The 22,016-nt window shown below is 37.0% G+C and overlaps 1 protein-coding gene across 1 annotated transcript in view; it reads right to left on the reverse strand.

Annotated features, from left to right (window-relative positions):
• Positions 1 to 22,016, reverse strand: part of ERMP1 (endoplasmic reticulum metallopeptidase 1) — a 189,739-nt gene that overhangs the window by 129,940 nt on the left and 37,783 nt on the right. Inside the window, exon 6 of the mRNA XM_053702559.1 lies at positions 19,723 to 19,815. Coding sequence (XP_053558534.1) covers positions 19,723 to 19,815 — 93 coding nt within the window. The remainder of the gene's footprint in view (positions 1 to 19,722; positions 19,816 to 22,016) is intronic.

The raw sequence follows: 22,016 nt of genomic DNA on the forward strand, positions 1-22,016 counted from the left end.
CACCATAGTCCTCTCACACATCCTATCTAGTCGTTGGGTGCAAGAGAATGACTGGGACTGACGTAGAGGGGAGGGGCTATGTGCAGCTCTGCTGGGTGAATCCTCTTGCATTTCCTGTTGGGGAGGAGTTATATCCCAGAAGTAATGATGACCCGTGGACTGATCACACATAACAGAAGAAACAAGCGACGCGTTTCTCAGCAGCTAGCTGTTTCATCAGGCTTATAAAATGTAACTCAAACACTTGCTATATATGAACCACATTTCTATCAATATGATTAGCAACACCTGTGAGGGGAGTGGCTAGAGGCAACTCCCTCAGGGTTGAGCCTATCAGCATTCAATATATAGAAAATGACAGACATAATTCAAAGCAAACTTAAATGTTGATTCATCACAGTTAAATCCATCAGTATTCAATTCCTTAAAGCAACAAACATAATACAAAATAAACATGAATGTTAATATATATTTGCAATGTAAGCTTGTACTTCTCACAATTGCTATCCCATGGATGCACACTATACAAAAGGTATTGTTTGATATCACCAGTTATCGCTTGTGCAATCTGTTTGAACCAGTTTAAACCATAATCCCTATTGGGGGAATAAAAATAGGACCATATGTCTTTCATAACTCTTAGACTTTCTCTCTACTTACTTGATTAAAGTATATATGTCGATCTCTGTGTTGTCTGAGTGATAGAATATTTTCATACATGCTGGCGTGCCCTACTATTCATTGCGCATGTCTGTGATGTCATCCGTCAAGCTTTGTGTTCTGTCATTTCTCCAAACATATCAAGACACTATAATGCACCAAAGTCGTGTGTAAATGTAATCCCACTAAGTGGTGAAACCTCTAATGGGTCTGGTCTAGCTCATAGTGACTTTCTGAGAACAGGTACTATATTGTGCCGATATCGAGTGTTGTCCCTATTTAAAATACCGGGATTTTACCGGTGTATTCAAGTGGTGAGGATAGGCTATAAGTGGACATATCGAATCAGCCAATCACAATTGTAAACGTCACAGGGGGTATGTCTTTCATCTAGCAAATCAATTCTAGTATATACAAGAAGCAGGACTATGATATAATTGTAAACATACGGCTAGTGTTAGAAATAAATATTGGCCCAACTTATAAACTTAATATTAATGACTATAGCTTAGAATAAAGTGTCAGTGATTGTATCAAAGCGATATAGCTGCTAAGTAAAGTATATTCTCCAGGCTATTTGTAGGTTTCATAGCGATATAGTTGCTAAGTATATTATATTGTGCTAGCTATGTGTAAACATATCAACTCAGCCAATTCACAAGTATAGACGTCACAGGGGGTGTGTCTATCGGCTAGTATTTTCAATAAGTGATTGCATCAACTAAAACAAAGTGTGATTCTAAACTTAGGAGTTATATAGAATTTGTAATCTATATAGTGTTAACCCAACCTATCAGTGTGATATTTGTATCTGGAAATCATACTAGGATAGATGTCAGTGTTGTTTGTGTAACATTATAACTACAAGATGTGAATATCTTTGATGTGAAGTATGTTCAGTTAAATTAACCCAAATTCTAACGTAATAAGTATACAGGGAGTGAAGAATTATTAGGCAAGTTGTATTTTTGAGGATTAATTTTATTATTGAACAACAACCATGTTCTCAATGAACCAAAAAAACTCATTAATATCAAAGCTGAATAGTTTTTGAAGTAGTTTTTAGTTTGTTTTTAGTTATAGCTATTTTAGGGGGATATCTGTGTGTGCAGGTGACTATTACTGTGCATAATTATTAGGCAACTTAACAAAAAACAAATATATACCCATTTCAATTATTTATTTTTACCAGTGAAACCAATATAACATCTCAACATTCACAAATATACATTTCTGACATTCAAAAACATAACAAAAACAAATCAGTGACCAATATAGCCACCTTTCTTTGCACGGACACTCAAAAGCCTGCCATCCATGGATTCTGTCAGTGTTTTGATCTGTTCACCATCAACATTGCGTGCAGCAGCAACCACAGCCTCCCAGACACTGTTCAGAGAGGTGTACTGTTTTCCCTCCTTGTAAATCTCACATTTGATGATGGACCACAGGTTCTCAATGGGGTTCAGATCAGGTGAACAAGGAGGCCATGTCATTAGATTTTCTTCTTTTATACCCTTTCTTGCCAGCCACGCTGTGGAGTACTTGGACGCGTGTGATGGAGCATTGTCCTGCATGAAAATCATGTTTTTCTTGAAGGATGCAGACTTCTTCCTGTACCACTGCTTGAAGAAGGTGTCTTCCAGAAACTGGCAGTAGGACTGGGAGTTGAGCTTGACTCCATCCTCAACCCGAAAAGGCCCCACAAGCTCATCTTTGATGATACCAGCCCAAACCAGTACTCCACCTCCACCTTGCTGGCGTCTGAGTCGGACTGGAGCTCTCTGCCCTTTACCAATCCAGCCACGGGCCCATCCATCTGGCCCATCAAGACTCACTCTCATTTCATCAGTCCATAAAACCTTAGAAAAATCAGTCTTGAGATATTTCTTGGCCCAGTCTTTACGTTTCAGCTTGTGTGTCTTGTTCAGTGGTGGTCGTCTTTCAGCCTTTCTTACCTTGGCCATGTCTCTGAGTATTGCACACCTTGTGCTTTTGGGCACTCCAGTGATGTTGCAGCTCTGAAATATGGCCAAACTGGTGGCAAGTGGCATCTTGGCAGCTGCACGCTTGACTTTTCTCAGTTCATGGGCAGTTATTTTGCGCCTTGGTTTTTCCACACGCTTCTTGCGACCCTGTTGACTATTTTGAATGAAACGCTTGATTGTTCGATGATCACGCTTCAGAAGCTTTGCAATTTTAAGAGTGCTGCATCCCTCTGCAAGATATCTCACTATTTTTGACTTTTCTGAGCCTGTCAAGTCCTTCTTTTGACCCATTTTGCCAAAGGAAAGGAAGTTGCCTAATAATTATGCACACCTGATATAGGGTGTTGATGTCATTAGACCACACCCCTTCTCATTACAGAGATGCACATCACCTAATATGCTTAATTGGTAGTAGGCTTTCGAGCCTATACAGCTTGGAGTAAGACAACATGCATAAAGAGGATGATGTGGTCAAAATACTCATTTGCCTAATAATTCTGCACTCCCTGTAAATCTATCTGAATAAATATATGAAGAGTAAGTGTATATATCCAAAATCAAGTGCTACTAATTAATATTCTATGGATTTGTTGATCTTTGTTGTAATTTAAAAGACTCAAAATTCGAATTATTATACATAAATTAAAGTGATAAAAAAATCGATCCCCTATGGCAGTGCTTTCCAAACTGTGTGTCGGGACACTCTAGTGTGTCGGCAGCAGTGTGTAGGTGTGTCCCTGCTTCAGCACAAATTTTTTTAATTTTTTTTTTTTTTTTTTAAATAGTTTTTTGGTTTCTGACTTTCCACCTGCCTGCTACGCATATCACATGGTTAACACGTGATTGATACCTAGTGGGTCACAGATCATCTTAACCAATTGGCACAGCTCAGTGGGACCTGAAACTATTACCATTGGCGGATTTGGCGGCACATTGGCTCCTGACTGCACATGTAGTCTCCTTAATCGGCTCGTGACTGCTTGTGTAGTCAGTGAGTGGGACAGCAGTGTGTTTGCAGTGCGGACAGTAGTCAGTCGGACTCACAGAGCTCTGAGGGTAGCAGCTTAAACGCTGAGCTGAAGTCAGAAGTCAGTGGGGGGTTTTTGCAGCTAGCTCTCAGTAGTGCGTTGCTGCTCCTGCTCTTGATATATGGATAGGAAGTGGAAGCTTAAAAATGCTTAATGTGAAATGTGAGTGTCTTTATCTAATATTCCACCAAATATTCTGAAACTGTGTTCATCCCATCAACCTCATACAGCCCATTAAAATAGTAAGTAGCTATTGGTATTATTAAACTATTTTTAATTCTTGCACATACTGTTCATATTGTTACTTGTAAATACATTTCGTTATTATATAATTGATGTATGTGTCCCTATCTTTTAAAACAAGTTAGTTTAACCTCCTTTTTGCAGTACAACTGAATTACTGTGTCGTGAAATGATATAGGTCTACAAAGTGTGTCACCAACATGAAAAGTTTGGAAAGCTCTGCCCTATGGTAATAGTGAGACTCCTAGTCATGTATGATATTATTTGTCTGTAGTGACAAATATAATTGTGACATTAGTGCTATACAATATTGATGAAAATTAATATGTTACAAAAGGTTGTGTTATCTAAATAGGTATGTTCTATATCGTGTTGTGTCAATATAAATAGTGAGGTTAACAGTAATATTATTAGCAAAAAGAGGTAAAGTGATAATAACTCAGAATGATTAAGAACCTAAATAGGATGTGTGTTCTCATGATGTCCCTGTGTGATCTCTCAAATATATGTGTGAATCACAATATATTACACATTCCTGTAGGAGGAAGACTAACTCGACTATATAGATTACTAAAGGACTATATCAGTGATGGGAAAGGAAACTATATCAGTAAAAGGATGGCAGCTGTAGCAGATATATGCAATCTGACAGTGTATAATGTGCAGGAAAAATCACCTCGGTGTCCTGGAATATAAATTATGGAAAAGATACCCACAGATAAGGCCACATAAGTGCCAATAGGTATCAATGAATGAAATTTGTAACTCCTGTATATGATGTCAAATCACCTTGTCATATATCAAAAGCGGCTAAATCCACACATTCATTTAGACCATCTGGTACTAAAGAATGTAATTTATGTATCCAGTAGGTCTCTCTACGGCGTAAATAGAGAAGAGGGTTGTGACTATTTCGAGAGATTTGTTCAATAGGTAATACAGATAATGTTTTAGCACTTCCTTTGTGTGAACAAGCACAATGTCTAGATAGGCTATGTTTGAGGTATTTTCTCTTGATGTTATAGATATGTTCACTCCAACGTTTTCTGATGGTGCGGCTAGTGCGCCCTACATATTGAGCCCCACAGAGACAGTTCACTAGATAAACAACATAAGTAGATTCACAAGATAGTCTCTTGCTAATTTTGAATTGTTCCCCTGTTTGATGTGAAGAAAATATCTTAGTGACACTATTGATAACTCTACACATATTGCATTTGCGCTTCATACATTTATAAACTCCACTTTGGGGGGTAAAGTTGCCTAAGAAAGTCCTGTTTAAGCCTAACTGATGGTTAGCACCCATAGTCTTATCTCTTACAATCTTACTGGGGGCCAATTTATTTTTGAGGGTGGGCGCCCTTCTGTAAACTATCCTAGGTTTGGAGGGAATAAGTTTTTTGAGATGTGGATCATCACAAATTATGGGCCAATGTTTGGCTATAGTTTTTTGGATCTCACGATAATTGCTGTTAAATCCGGTAATAAATACTGGCGTCTTGTTATATTCAGCAGATATTTTTTCTTTAGACTTTTTTTGGTTCTTATCTGATATCAGGTAGGTGTTTCTATCGTCATGCAATGCCCTAAGGTATCCTTTCTGGATAAGATCCAAAGGATAACCCTTTTCCAAGAACCTATCCTTCAAAATCAGAGCTTGTTTTTTATAGCTTTCAGTAGTACTGCAGTTACGTCTTATTCGTCTAAATTGGCCATAAGGTACATTCTTCTTCCAACTCATATAGTGATTGCTGCTAAAATTTAAAAAACTGTTACAGTCAACTTTTTTGAAAAAAAGTTTCAGACATAATTGTACCGGTTGTTGAAAAAGATAAAGATAAATCTAAAAATTCAATTATGTTAGACTGTATGTTGGAAGTGAATTCTAATTCTAATTCGTTGGAGTTAAGCGAGATGGAGAAGGTTTTAGCTTCCTCATAGGTCCCCCTGAATAGAATAAGCAGATCATCTATATACCGGCCATAGAACACCAGACTCGCACCCATAGGAGACCCATAAATGTGGGTCTCCTCAAATTTGCCCATATAAAGATTGGCAAAACTGGGTGCGAATCTGGTGCCCATGGCCGTACCCTTAACTTGCAAGTAATGCTGACCCTGATAGAGAAAATAGTTGTGGTGTAATATAAAATAGATTATTTCACTAATGAATTGTTGTTGTCTTAGTGGCATGTAAATATCAGTCGCCAAATATGATTGTATCACTGATAGACCCTTATCATGTGGAATATTAGAATAGAGCGAACTTACATCACTTGTAATCCACCATAACCTGTTGTCTGTTTTAGTAATATTTAGACTATTCAATTTATTCAGGAGATCTGTAGAGTCCCTGATAAATGAGGGTAAATTGATAACATGTTTCTGCAGAAAAGAGTCCACATAGGCTGAAAGGTGATCAGTCAGGCTGTCTATCCCTGCCACAATCGGGCGACCAGGGGGGTGAGATGTACTTTTGTGGACCTTAGGCAGGTGATAATAAAACGCCACACTGGGATATTTTGAATAGAGGTATTCTTTCTCTTTTTTAGAGATGATACCTTCATCAAACCCTTCTTTGAGAAGGGAATAAAGTTGTTTTTGATATATGGGGGTGGGGTCTTTTGCTAATATTTTATAGTAACTCTCATCTTTCAAGATCCTATCAGCCTCTAAAATATAGTCTGCCCTATCTTGGAGGACAATCCCCCCTCCCTTGTCCGTCTGGCATATTATGATGTTTTTATTAGAAGTCAGTGCTCTAAGTGCTTGGCGTTCACCTGGACTTACGTTGTGTTTGTATTTGTTTTTTTTGGATAGTTTCTCAAAATCTTTTAGTACCATCGACTGGAAGATACTGATATGAGAGTTCCTTGCACGTGGGGGATTGAATTGTGATTTGGGCTTGAAATCACCAAAAAGTGGAAGCTGCAGCAACATCAGCCAAAGAAATAACAGGTCTAAGAAGATTACCTGAACATAAATAAGCTCTCCTTAGAAAGGATTCGAGCTTCCTATCTAAAGGATCCTTAAAGGAAGTACTATCCGCCGTAGGAATAGTAGTACATTTAGCAAGAGTAGAGATAGCCCCATCAACTTTAGGGATTTTGTCCCAAAACTCTAATCTATCAGATGGCACAGGGTACAATTTCTTAAACCTTGGAGAAGGAGTAAATGAGGTACCCAGACTATTCCATTCCCTAGAAATCACTTCTGAAATAGCATCAGGAACTGGAAAAACTTCTGGAATAACTACATGAGGTTTAAAAACCAAATTTAAACGCTTAGTAGATTTAGTATCAAGAGGACTAGACTCCTCCATATCTAATGCAATCAATACTTCTTTAAGTAAAGAACAAAAAAATTCCATTTTAAATAAATATGAAGATTTATCAGTGTCAATATCTGAGGCAGAATCTTCTGAACCAGATAGATCCTCATCAGAAACAGATAAGTCAGAATGATGGCGGTCACTTAAAAATTCATCTGAAATATGAGAAGTTTTAAAAGACCTTTTACGTTTGCTGGAAGGAGGAATAACAGACAGAGCCTTCCTAATAGAATTAGAAACAAATTCTTTCACATTAACAGGAACATCCTGAACATTTGATGTTGAAGGAAAAACAACGGGTAAAGGATTATTACTAATGGAAACACTATCTGCATTAGAAAGTTTATCATGACAGCTAACACAAACTACAGCCGGAGGAACAGATACCAAAAGTTTACAACAAATGCACTTAACTTTGGTAGAACCAGCATCAGGCAGCGTCTTTCCAGAAGTAGATTCTGATTCAGGGTCAGGTTGAGACATCTTGCAATATGTAATAGAAAAAACAACATATAAAGCAAAATTATCAAATTCCTTAAATGACAGTTTCAGGAATGGGAAAAAATGCCAAATGAACAAGCCTCTAACAACCAGAAGCAATGAAAAAGTGAGACTTAAATAATGTGGAAAAAGGCGGAGACAAGAATGACGCCCACATTTTTTGGCGCCAAGTATGACGCCCACATTATTGGCGCCAAGTACAACGCCCATATTTTTTGGCGCCAAGAATGACGCCACATCCTCTGACGGCGAAAAAAACGACGCCCACATTTTTTGGCACAAAAGAACGTCTAAAATACATAATCAAAAATGACGCAACCACGAATAAAACTTCCGGCGTCAATTAAGGCGCCGGAAATGACAACATTTTGCGCCAAAAAAGTTTGCGCCAAGAATGACGCAATAAATTGAAGCATTTCAGCCCCCGCGAGCCTAACAGCCCGCAGGGAAAAAAGTCAATTGAAAATAATTTTAAGGTAAAAAAAAATATTTATTCATATGCATTATCCCAAAAAATAAAACTGACAGTCTGAATGAAGGAATACTGATTATCCTGAATCATGGCAAATATAAGTTTAAACACATATATTTAGAACTTTACATATAAAGTGCCCAACCATAGCTTAGAGTGTCATAAATAAAATAAGACTTACTTACCCTAAGACACTCATCTACATATAGTAGAAAGCCAAACCAGTACTGAAACGAGAATCAGTAGAGTTAATGGTATATAAGAGTATATCGTCGATCTGAAAAGGGAGGTAGGAGAAGAAATCTCTACGACCGATAACAGAGAACCTATGAAATAGATCCCCTAGAGCAGAGCTTTCCAAACTTTTCATGTTGGCGACACACTTTTTAGACCTACCTCATTTTGCGACACAGTAATTCAGTTGTACTAGCAAACAGGAGGTTAAACTAACTTGTTTTAAGAGATACAGACACATACAAAAATGATATAATAACGAAATGCATTTACAAGTAACAGTATGTATGTGCAAGAATTAAAAAAATGTTTAATAACACCAATAGCTACTTAATATTTTAATGGGATGTATGAGGTTGATGGGATGATCACAATTTCTAAATATTTAGTGGAATATTAGATAAAGACACTCGCATTTCATCATCAAGCATTTTTAAGCTTCCCCTTCCTATCCATATATCAAGAGCAGGAGCAGCAATGCACTACTGGGAGCTAGCTGCAAAAAAAAAACCCACTTTGACTTCTGACTTTAACCCAGTGTTTAAGCTGCTGCCCTCAGAGCTCTGCGAGTCTGACTGACTACTGCCCGTGCTGCAAACACACTGCTGTCCCACTCGCTAACTACACGTGCAGTCACGAGCCGATTGAGGAGACTACACGTGCAGGCAGGATCTAATGTGCCACCAATGGGAATAGTTTCAGTTCCCACTGAGCTGCGCCAATAGGTTAAGATGATCTGTGACCCACTAGGTATCAATCATGTATCAACCACATGATATGCGTAGCAGGCAGGCGGAAAGTCAGAAACTAAAGAAAATTGTTGAAAAAAATTAAATTTAAAAAAATTTGTGATGAAGCAGGGACACACCTACACACTGCTGCCGACACACTAGTGTGTCCCGACACACAGTTTGGAAAGCACTGCCCTAGAGGAAGACCATTGTATTCAAATAGGCAATACTCTCTTCACATCCCTCTGACATTCACTGCACTCTGAGAGGAAAACCGGGCTCCAGCCTGCTGCGAAGCGCATATCAACGTAGAATCTAGCACAAACTTACTTCACCACCTCCATGGGAGGCAAAGTTTGTAAAACTGAATTGTGGGTGTGGTGAGGGGTGTATTTATAGGCATTTTGAGGTTTGGGAAACTTTGCCCCTCCTGGTAGGAATGTATATCCCATACGTCACTAGCTCATGGACTCTTGCTAATTACATTAAATAAATATATTAGTTGTTTAAAGATTGAAAAAATAAGTGTAAATTTTCACTTTCTGTAAATTACTTTAGGTTTCCTTTCTCTGCCTGGAAGATAAATTGTGCAACCAATATCTGTGTGTAAAAATAGCTGTCTATTTAAAGGGATGTTAAACAGTAAATACATTCTAGACATAATGATGCATTCAAAGCAAATATTAGCCTTAAAATAATATGTAGCTGTATTTTTACTATAATATTAGTTGTTTGAATATTGATTATATAAATTTAAAAAAGTTTAGTTTCTATAAACTATTCTAGATTCTATAAAGTAATGGGTGCCGCCATGTTTGAATTAGTTTCCTATTTATATCTGTCTTATGTGGCCAACAATTGGGAAAATATAGATAAATCAGATGACAAAGTTTCTTTAACCCCTTAGTGACCAGACCATTTTCAAAAGTTCTTACCCTTAAGGACCAGGACAATTTTTACATGTTTGTGGTGTTTTTGTTAAGCTGTAATTTTCCTCTTACTCATTTACTGTATCTACACATATTATATACCGTTTTTCTCGCCATTAAATGGACTTTCTAAAGATACCATTATTTTCATAATATCATATAAGTTACTAGAAAAAAAAAACGAAAAAAAAAAACGAAAAAAAAAAAACTTTTTCCAACTTTGACCACCAAAATCACCCATGCTAAATAGTTTCTAAATTTCCAATGTTAACATGTTCTTTGGGCAATAAGTACAAGTAGCACTTTGCTATTTCCAAACCATTTTTTCCCCCTCAAAATTAGTAAGTTACATTGTAACACTGATATCTGTCAGGAATCCCTGAATAACTCTTCACACAATACAGTGTGTGTGTGTATGTATGTATGTATGTATGTATGTATGTATGTATGTATGTATGTATGTATGTATGTATGTATGTATATATATATATATATATATATATATATATATATATATATATATATATATATAGATATACACACACACATATATACACACACACAGTGTGTATATATATATATATATATATATATATATATATATATATATATATATATATATATATATATAAAGAGAGGGTTGTTGTCAGCACTATCAGTTTTACCAATGAAAGGGGTAGTATACAAAGGTCCAAATGTTTAGTACTTATCAGACCTTTGGTGTAAGGGGAAAGTAGGGAAAGTAGAAAATTGTTATTCACAAAAAATAGAAATAATTAGCCTCTCCTATCCAGCACTAACCAATCCCTAAAACACGTAATGGAAAAAGCAATTCTAAAGTGACAAACCTTATATAAACTAACAATTCCACCTTTGCGGTAAGTATTTAACCAGTTCTTGGCTGTCAGCAATACTTCATATTGTTAGAAAAACAGCCATGGGTACATGCTGTGCACCTACTTACGCATGTCTGTACCTTGGGTATTGGGAAAAAGAAGTAATTTGGGATGGTGAATACAAGGACAAAATAGGATTATGGATACGCTTCATAGATGATGCTTTAATGCTATGGGAAGGGTCAGAGGAAGAATTAATTAAATTTATGGAGGTTTTGAACCAGAATACCTTCATTTTGAAATTTACATATACTAGTAGTAGAACAGAAATAAGTTTTTTAGACCTAAATATTAGCAATGTAAATCAATTTATTACTACCTCAACCCATAGGAAACCGACTGCTGGCAACACACTATTGCGTGCTGATAGCCATCACCCATCTCATCTTCTATTTAATATACCACATGGCCAATATCTCAGACATAGGAGAAATTGTACACAAATTGAAACTTTTAAAATTGAGGTTTGTGACCTACAAAAAAGATTTAAGGAAAGGGGGTATTCCCAAAATTGTCTAAAACAGGCATACACAAAAGCAAGACATAAGGATCGACAGGAAATACTGTACAAACAAAAGGAAGATTTAAAAGGAGATGCAGTAAGATTTATTAATGTCTATAAATGATTCATGGGCTAAAATTAGGACAATATTGCTAAAACATTGGCATATCCTAACTTTAGATAATTCTATAGCAAAACAAATAAGCAGTGTTCCCCAAATGACAGCAAAGAAAGCCCCCAATCTCAAGGATAAATTAGTTAGAAGCCATTTTCGTATGAATAAGTCTGAAACTTGGCTGTCACAATATAAAAATAAAGATGGCAATTTTAAGTGTTCCAAATATGAGTACTGGGAATAAATTAATTGACAAATTTGGTAAACTATAGTACATCCAGGTGCATATAAACTGTGTAAGCGTAGGAGTAGTATATTTAGTTTACTGTAATTGTCCCTGTTATTACGTAGGAAAAACGTATAGAGAGCTCAAAGAAAGAATTAAAGAGCACAAGAGAGATATAAAGAATAAAATGATTGACACTAGCAGTGTAGCCCGACATTTTTTCTATTTTCACAATAGTAATAAGCATGAACTAAAATTTAGGGGTCTGCAAAAAATTGATCTCAGAGAGCGTGGTGGTGATCTGGACAAAAAACTTTTACAGAATGAATGCAAATGGATATTTAATTTAAAAGCTCTTGCCCCCCCCCCCCCCCCAAGGCATGAATGAGGAAATTAATTATGCATGCTTTCTAGGTGAATAAGGTTGCTGCATGAGAGTGCAATCTAATCTATCTTTAAAAGAGAAAAGGAAGTAGAGGAATAATCCATGTCAAAAGCCCTATAAGATAAACTTATTTATTAGCATTAAAGTATCATATAACTGACTCTTATTTAAGAGAAATAGGCAAACTAATGGCTATTGGATAAAATTTGCTATATTTGAAAGCTATATAGTCATCTGATAAGTTATGAAAGCATGTTCCACTTATGGTAGGATAATATTGTTATTATTATTTACAGAGTGGATTTTCAAATATTAGTATCGACCAGTGCTGCATTACAGGGGAGCATATTTATTTTGTTATTATTTAACTACGGTACTTTTTACAATTCCGTAGTTTGTACTCTATATATAAATATATTCTTCTGTTTGATACATAAATATGTATAAAATAATGTTGATACAATTTTTATTTTAGTTCAAACAAAGTTACCATTTTACCCCAAAAACAACATTGAATTGTTAAAGGCTTCAAGGAAGGGAGGAGTTTTCCTCCGTGATGTTTCTTTTAAAGGTACACCAAATACACCTGTAAGGTATTGATTGAATTTGGAGCCGGAAGAAGCCCCACAGCCTTAGGGGTGAAACGCGCGTAGCTGGCTGGAGTGTTTGTTGGGAACTCCATGAGATAAAGATTTCTGGCGGAATTATTCGAGATAGTAGCAACTTTGGAGTCTGTGAACAACTGCAAAATAAAGGTTACTAAGAAGTGCGAGAGGAGGTGCGGCACCACGACAGTGGGACTCTCAAACAACGCAAGTATAACTGCTACGGCGGGAGACATTTTCAGACACAGTATCTGTTATTTGTACCAACACTGGTAAACATCTTTACCGCTACAGCGGATCCTGTTATTCTAAAAATATAAAGTATTGCTGACAGCCAAGAACTGGTTAAATACTTACCGCAAAGGTGGAATTGTTAGTTTAAATAGTGTCTGAAAGTGAAGTGTGGATTATACCTTGCATCATAATAGAATATCATTCTCATGAATCTCTGAATAACAAGGAAGATAATGTAACCATTTTGCAGGTTGCTACAATATTTATGATTGATCTGCTGGGAACTCTCTTTACACTACCTACTGGGACTTCATTACCTGTGGTTATAAACAGTTTTTTTTCTTTTGGTTATTTGAAGTATTTAGTTTCAATACTGTTTTAGTTTTATTATTTTCAATTTTATGTTTTTTTTTCTTCCAGCTGGTAGGATAATCTCATAGTGCACTATGATCGGAATTGTTTTGAGTACCCTTCAGGTTGCTTAATATTACTCTCATGTTTTTTCCAATAAATTACTCCTTTTAAATGCTCCCTGTTGCAGCAATTGATTGATGTTTTTGATATTTACCACTTCTTTATGCTTCTATAAGGTTTGTCACTTTAGAATTGCTTATTCCATTACATTTTTTTAGGGATTGGTTAGTGCTGGATAGGAGAGGCTAATTATTTCTATTTTTTGTGAATATATATATATATATATATATATATATATATATATATATTATTATTTTTTTAGTAGACAACCCGAAGTATTGATCAAGGCCCATTTTAGTATATTTCATGCCACCATTTCACCGCCAAATGCAATCAAATAAAAAAAAAAATCTTTAACTTTTTTTTACTAACTTTTTCTCAAACTTTAGGTTTCTCACTGAAATTATTTACAAACAGTTTGTGCAATTATGGCACAAATGGTTGTAAATGCTTCTCTGGGATCCCCTTTGTTCAGAAAGAGCAGACATATATGGCTTTGGAGTTACTTTTTGGCAATTTTGGCAATTAGAAGGTCGCTAAATGCCGCTGCGCACCACACTTGTATTGTGTCCAGCAATTAAGGGGTGAATTAGGTAGCTTGTAGGGTTAATTTTAGCTTTAGTGTAGAGATCAGCCTCCCACCTAACTCATCCCACCCCCTGATCCCTCCCTGATCCCCCTCAAACAGCTCTCTTCCACTTCACAATTGTCACCGCCATCTTAAGTACTGGCAGAAAGTCTGCCAGTACTAAAAATAGGCTTTTTTTTTAAGAAAAATATATTATTATTATTATTATTATTTTTATATTGATTCTGCAGTGTTGGATCCCCATTTAGCCCCCAACCTCCCTGACCCCCCCCCCCCCATATAGCTCTCTAACCCTCCCCCCTCAACCTATTTGCTGCCATCTTGGGTACTACCCAAGCATCACTACACATAAGCAGACAGAATCACATAACAAAAAAGTCCCCTACTGTTCAATAACCCCTCTCAGGAGATATTAACCCTTGATTCCATAAAGATAAATGAGTCCCACTGAGACCCTGTATTCCACATATACATACATTCCCACATTGAAAAGTAAAATGAAACGATCTAACCGGAATCTACGGTGTGAAACAGTAACATGGCCCATCAAGTGTGACAGATAGTAGCGTTGCTTCTGACATGGACTTGAGTGAAGAAAGCAGGCAGCGAAACTCGTCAACGCTGATAGCTTATGGAGCTGTTAATATGAGTCGTGATGGTTTCGCAGAAAGACTCTCACTGCATTTCCGGACTCTAACTTTCACCCATGCTCTCACTGAGAGGCTGACAGGACTACTTAAAACTCCAGTACCATTTCGAAGAGTACTACCCTTTGGCTGAGGTGTCTTTGCCTCCTCCTGGTGGTCAGGTTCTGTATTTCCCAAAAGTAATGAATGCAGACTCTCCCCATTTAAGAAGAAAGAGGAAATACTAAAGGCTATCAAGGACTTGCCCACAGGCAAGAGTCCAGGTCCAGATGGCTTTGGCATGAAATATTATAAAACTTTCTCAGATATATTAGCACCACAGCTACTAACGATTTTTAATCAGCTATCTGACTGCCCCATACTAACTAGTACTGTACTATGTTAGAGGCACACATCACTGTGATGCCAAAGCCTAGTAAACCCACTGGTAAACCGGAGAATTATCGCCCCATATCTCTTCTCAATTCGGACGTCAAAATCCTAGCCAAAATATTAGCTAACAGCTTGAATAGGTTCCTACCCAAATTGATTTCATCTGAGCAAGTAGGGTTCATCCCTACCCGAGATAACACACTCATGGTTTTGTAACTTATCATCCACTCCAAAATTAATAATACCCCACTAGTTTTGGTATCCACACGGAGAAGGCATTTGACCGGATGAACTGGTTATTTATGTGAACAAAAGAAGACAGCGCCTCATAGTGCAGGTAAGTTTCATAAGCTGGGGTCACAAAGAGAAACAAACGGTTGTAGGTAGACACACAAGAGTACTGGCACTCTTATATGAAGAAGTTCGAATAGGCAGGCTGACATTCAACAGCAGTCAGTACGCTGGAACGGATGACATCCAAACTTCAAAGGCGCAGCTGTGGGCTCTCCTCCACAAGCAGAAGGGGATTGTCTGGATCAGCACTGTGTGGAAAAAAGCAGCTTTCACTGCATACAGCATCTACTTGAGGCTGATAATCGCCAACGGTATCCCATCAATAATAAAAGCTGTGTTTTGGAAAGAAACCCTTGCAGACTATACTATACCTGAGGAAACGGCCAGGAGCTTGCGGCCGAGAAACGCGTTTAAGCTCATAAAATAAATTGTTCATAGTTCTTTTTCATAAGCCTTGTCATTTGGCTTTTTATTTGCATATACCCTGATTGTTTCTGCAAGGGTTTCTTTCCAAAACACAGCTTTTATTATTGATGGGATACCGTTGGCGATTATCAGCCTCAAGTGGATGCTGTATGCAGTGAAAGCTGCTTTTTTTCCAACACAGTGCTGATCCAGACGATCCCCTTCTGCTTGTGGAGGAGAGCCCACAGCTGCGCCTTTGAAGTTTGGATGCCATCCGTTCCAGCGTACTGACTGCTGTTGAATGTCAGCCTGCCTATTCGCACTTCTTTATATAAGAGTGCCAGTACTCTTGTAAGTATACCTACAACCGTTTGTCTCTCTTTGTGATCCCAGCTTATGAAACTTACCTGCACTATGAGGCGCTGTCTTCTTTTGTTCATTTTCTAGATATACTGTTTGATCACACAGTCCCAAGTCCAGCAGCCTGCTGCACCTAGATATCACCATTTCACCGGAGTCTTCATTTCACCTTTAGAGACACTTACTTTTTTGAGACATCGTTCACAACCATCTTTGGGACTTTTGCATGATAAAACTTTTTTTATTTTATTACAGATATTGAATCCAAATGTCACTAACCTTTATTTGAGCAATTATTTTGGGCTTTTTATCCGGTTATCACATTTTTACATCCTACAATATATTTTGGTCATTTTTTGTTTCTGTTTCTTTTTCACTCATACACAATTATTGATGTCCTATATCATAGAGACAAACTTAGCTATTTTGGCCATTTAACGAGGTTTTTGGAGCTATCTGGCACACTCTATTACTATACTCTTGTATAGTTTTTCTATGGTTATTTGTGTGTCACACACTGATTAAGTTTGGTTTTGGGCCCAAATTCATCAATAGTGTTTTCTCATTATATTCTACACCCAACGCTAAAGTGCGGGTTAACGGGCATACTTTCCGATACCTTTCAAATTTACAACGGAACAAGACAAGGCTGCCCTCTCTCTCCGCTTCTGTTTGCCCAAGGTAGGCAACACTGAACATAAAATCGTGATGTACGCGGACGACATCCTCTTAACAATCTCAGATACAATTCTGTCACTCCAGGCAGCTCTTACAGAGTTTGCTGAATATGGAGCAGTGTCGAATTTTCTTTTAAATCCTTCAAAAACCGAAATACTAAACATAACAGAGCCCATTAGTACATTTGACAGACTAAAAACAACAATGCCCTATTAAAATAGCACCATCATCTCTTAAATACTTGGGTATTACCCTCACATCACAAATAAGGGAATTAGCAGACCTTAACTATAGGGCAATTAGGGATGATGCTATGAAAGATCTCTCCAGCTGGAAAAACAAAAATATATCATGGTTAGGCCAGATCAACATCGTCAAGATGAATATCTTACCTAGGGTTCTCTATATTCTGCAGACTATACCGATCTCCACACCCTCACACTTATTACACCAAATACCGTTGTCCATAGAAACATTTATATGGAATGGGATTAAACCCAAAACCCAACGCAAAATGCTAGGGAGACTTACCGAAAAGCCATAAACCTACAAAGATTAGTTGAATGGTGCCATAACCCTAAGAGTAAAGCCTGGATACAGATTGTGAGATACTACAAAAGGGGCAATGTCGGATCTTTAGCGTGGGTTACACCGTCTAAGCATCCAGACTTAATAGAAAACTACCCGCTTCTAAAGGAGATCTTCTCAATGTGGGACAGAATGCTCCGAGTGGAGACATATGTCTCTTCTCCCTGCTCGCCTTTAACCCCTATAAAAGAGAACCCAGATATCGGACTGGGACACGGAGCACGTGGCCCTGCACACTCATATTCACTAAAGGACAATACAATTACACATGTCTTGCACCAAGGGAAAATCAAATCACAGGCTGAACTTGCAGAGTGGGATGTTCACAAGTTATCCTCTTGGTTCTGCATGGCACATCTTACTCATTACTATTCAACTTTCGGGCATAAAACACATTTTAAGAGACAAAAGACCTCTTTTGAGAACCTATGTGTAACTACCCAACTCCCAAAACACTTAATATCCCAACTTTATAAAATTCTTCTTACAAAAAGGAGACCAAAGCCTACCCTCATATGTGCATGCTTGGCATAAGGAGCTTGGGCAAGTTATAGAGACTACAGAATGGTTTAAAATATTTGAGAAGGCAAAGAAGACTTTGGTATCAGCAAGCATACAGGAAATGCACTATAAGTTCATGAGTCACTGGTACCTGACCCCACAGAGACTCAGAAAAATATACCCTAATACTAATGGAGAGTGCTGGAGGGGCTGCGGGGAAGAAGGCACACTTCTTCATGTGTGGTGGTCCTGCCCCTGCATCGGTTCCTTCTGGGATACCGTGCTGGGGGAAATGGGAAGAGTACTTGAGCTAACTATTTTACCTAACCCAAACCAGTTATTATACCACGAGTAACCCAAAGTATGCGGAGAAGCGAAGCACCTACTGCTGCTTCTGATGTTCAGTGCAGCCAAGGGTCTAATACCTAAGCACTGGAAAACACAGCACACACCAAGCTTGCAAGAATGGAGGAGCAAGGTCAGGGATTTGCTACCATTTCTGGAAAACAGGCAGAATAGTGACACATGAACTCATGCAATTAACATGGGAAGGTAAAGGCTTCTAATTATAACATTCTTATGCGGTGGACTACTCGTAACTGACCTCATTATAGAAGGCCAAAACTCATTCCCCCTTCCTCCCCCACTTTACACAATAAAGGTTTTTTTTTGTTTTGTTTTATTATTGTTTTATTATTGTTTTGTTTTGTCATAAATATAAAAATTGTTGTATAACAAGCTCAAATAGGTGGGCGCATAACCTCACCTCACTACTAAAAGTTACTGGACTATACTATTATGCATTTATCAAGGACTAAAGCCATGCAATGCGGCAAGAATATCATAAGCCTTATGCAGATTGTTACTATGACTGTCTGTCATACTTGGTTATCAATGTTGTATCGTACAATTATATTGTAAAATTAGTTTCTCCTTAACGTGTTTACAATGACCTATACCAGTATAAAAATGTATGGAAAAATGTTCCTTTATTGTTGTATATGAAATAGTTGTTTTTGCTGTTTGAACCCTCAATCCATGGTTCTCAAAACATGCCCACATAAAAAGGCTGAGCATGCAGAAATGGCAGACCTCTTAATCGTATCTATCTTTCTTTACATTAAGGCCTCTTTATCTTAGCTCACCATCTATACAAAATGGCCAATACTTATATATAGCAATTTAAAAAGAAAATGTTATTACATATCTTCTCCCCCCACCCATTAGGAACTTAATTGTGGCTTGTTGCCTCTTGTTTACATATTGTAGATTTTCTATAGAGAATACTAAAGTATTTATATGTTCAGCATAGGTGCTGGTTTTAACATACAAAAACAATTATTTTACATGACAAAATAAAGGTAAAGGAGCTACTTATAAACAATTTGTTACATTCCAGCAAGTAAAACATATTGTTGGGAACACACACAAAAGTGGAGAAAATTCTACAGTACAATGTCCCTTTAATTACCGGAAACGAGGACACAAACAAAGAAAGCCTACTGCAAAGATTTTTTTACTACTGAAAATTAAACTTTTTATAGAATAATCTCAGTGTTTAATGTCCTTTTATTAAACAGATAATAAATCTCATAAAGAATAAGTGAGATCACATTATTTTAAAATAAATACATAACAAAAAGAGCATTATAGCTAGTGGTTTATTGTACAATGTAACGCTGTAGAAATAAGTCCGTTGTGATGCTATTTTGTACAGAAACGGTACAGTACAAACCTGCTCTCTGGATGGAGTCGGAAGGGATTCTGTCTGCTGTATCATACTTTGTGTGGTAGATGTAGCCATTCTCTATGAAAGCCAAGTCTATTCCTAATAGGGACATAAATAGGCATTAGAAGTATATGGCAACAATAGCATTAGGTAGGCTTTACAGGCCCATTTTAAAAAGGGACATGAAACCAACATTTTCCTTTCATGATTCAGATAGAATATACAATTTCAAACAACTTTCCCATTTACCTCTATGATATAATTTGCTCCGTTCTCTTGGTAATTTTTTTTTTTTAAAAAAACATACATAGGCAGGCTCAGAAGCTGGGAGCTAGCTGCTGATTAGAGGTTGCACATGTAAGTCTCTTGTCAGTGGCTCACCAGATGTGTTTAGCTAGCTTCCTGTAGTGCATTGCTCCTCTTTCAACAAAGTATACCAAGAGAATGATGCAAAATTGATAGATTGATCATAGATAACTTGTTGAAAAACGTATGCTCTATCTGAATCATGAAAGCATAATTTTGTATTTCATGTCCCTGTAAGTATTTGCCTAAGCTGATAAGTGACTCAAGAAAGGAAAACATTACAAACTGTCATGATAAAGGACCATCATAGTGATACAATTGCACACACTAATTTGTCATTTTATCACTAGCAACGCTGCAAGTCTATGTGTTTAACCCACACAAAGGGGTTAAATGCATAGTGAAAGTACCACTTGGGTCTACAGGGGTTAAAGGGATAGGAAAGTCAAAATTAAACTTGCATGATTCAGATAGAACATGTAATTTTAAGACACTTAAATTCACTTCTATTTTCAAATGTGCTTTGTTCTCTTAGTATCCCTTGTTGAAAAAGAATACGCACATATCATACACTAGTGGGAGCTGTTGCTGATTGGTGCCTGCACACATTTGTCTCTTATGATTGGCTAACTAGATGTGTTCAGCTTCCTGTCAGTAGTGCAATGCTGTTCCTTTAGCAATGGATAACAAGAAAATGAAGCAAATTTGATAATTGAAGTAAATTGCAAAGTTGTTTAAAATTGTATGTTCTATCCAAATCATAAAAGAAATTTTTTGGGTTTACTATCCCTTTAAACACATAAATTTACAGCATCATTAGTGACAAAATGACATGCTCTAACAGTTTAGAGACGTAGTTGTATCACTATATAAAGGCCATTTAAAGGGACACTGAACGCAAATTTTTTTCTTTCGTGATTCCAATAGAGCATGCAATTTTAAGCAACTTTCTAATTTACTCCTATTATCAATTTTCCTTCGTTCTCTTGCTATCTTTATTTGAAAAGCAAGAATGTACGTTTAGATGCCAGTACTGAACCAAAAATTTGCTGGCTCCTTGGCTTAGATGCCTTCTTTTTCAAATAAAGATAGCAAGAGAACAAAGAAATTGATAATAGGAGTAAATTAGAAAGTTGCTTAAAATTGCATGCTCTATCTGAATCACGAAAGAAAAAAAATTGGGTTCAGCGTCCCTTTAAGGTAACTGAGTGCTGAGAAATAATGGAGAAGTTTGATAAGCATTTTTTATAAATACAATCCCATAACCATTACAAATAAAAAAACAGGAACTCAAGTCATTTATTGCTATAATGTATGCTGATTAACAGAGGGAAAGATCCTGCTGTAATATCGTGACTTATCTCGTGTGAAACCTTATTCCTTTTTAAGAGGAACGAAAAACAAACATCCTTTTCTAGTGACTCAAAATGCATAGATTCTTCCCTGATTCCTGTTTCTAAAGTGAAAAACAGTAGTAGAATTATAGATAAGAGGGTACACGGTAAATGCTACTTTAGCAATCAGCCAAGGAAGGAATTAGCGCAGGTAAAAAACGCCAGTCTCTCTTGGCCTCCTTTATGTAAGATTCAAACAACTGCCAGCTGCATTTATCAGAAGACACTTGATATTGTAAAACGCGATCCTCATACATATATACAAAAGGTACAATGTTTATTGTTCTCTTTATACAATCTTAGATAACTTCATTTCTCATTTTGTTTCCCTGATAAGAACTAGGATTTCTGTTTTTAAGGGGATAGAAAGGTCAACAATGAAATGTGCATGGATGAATTTCAATTTGAAATAGAAGCATTTTTGCAATATACTTCCATTAGCAAAATAATAATAAGCTATAAATGTTTTTCTGTGGCATACGCACATATGCTGTGAGGGCCCGTGCCCTCCCACCTTCTCAAAGTGTTAGCAGTAGCTTATATGACACAAGTTACATCTTCCGAAGCAATACACATCTCAGCCACTTAGTGTTTGAGTAC

Source organism: Bombina bombina, chromosome 2, assembly GCF_027579735.1.
Source record: "Bombina bombina isolate aBomBom1 chromosome 2, aBomBom1.pri, whole genome shotgun sequence".
Taxonomy (NCBI): domain Eukaryota; kingdom Metazoa; phylum Chordata; class Amphibia; order Anura; family Bombinatoridae; genus Bombina; species Bombina bombina.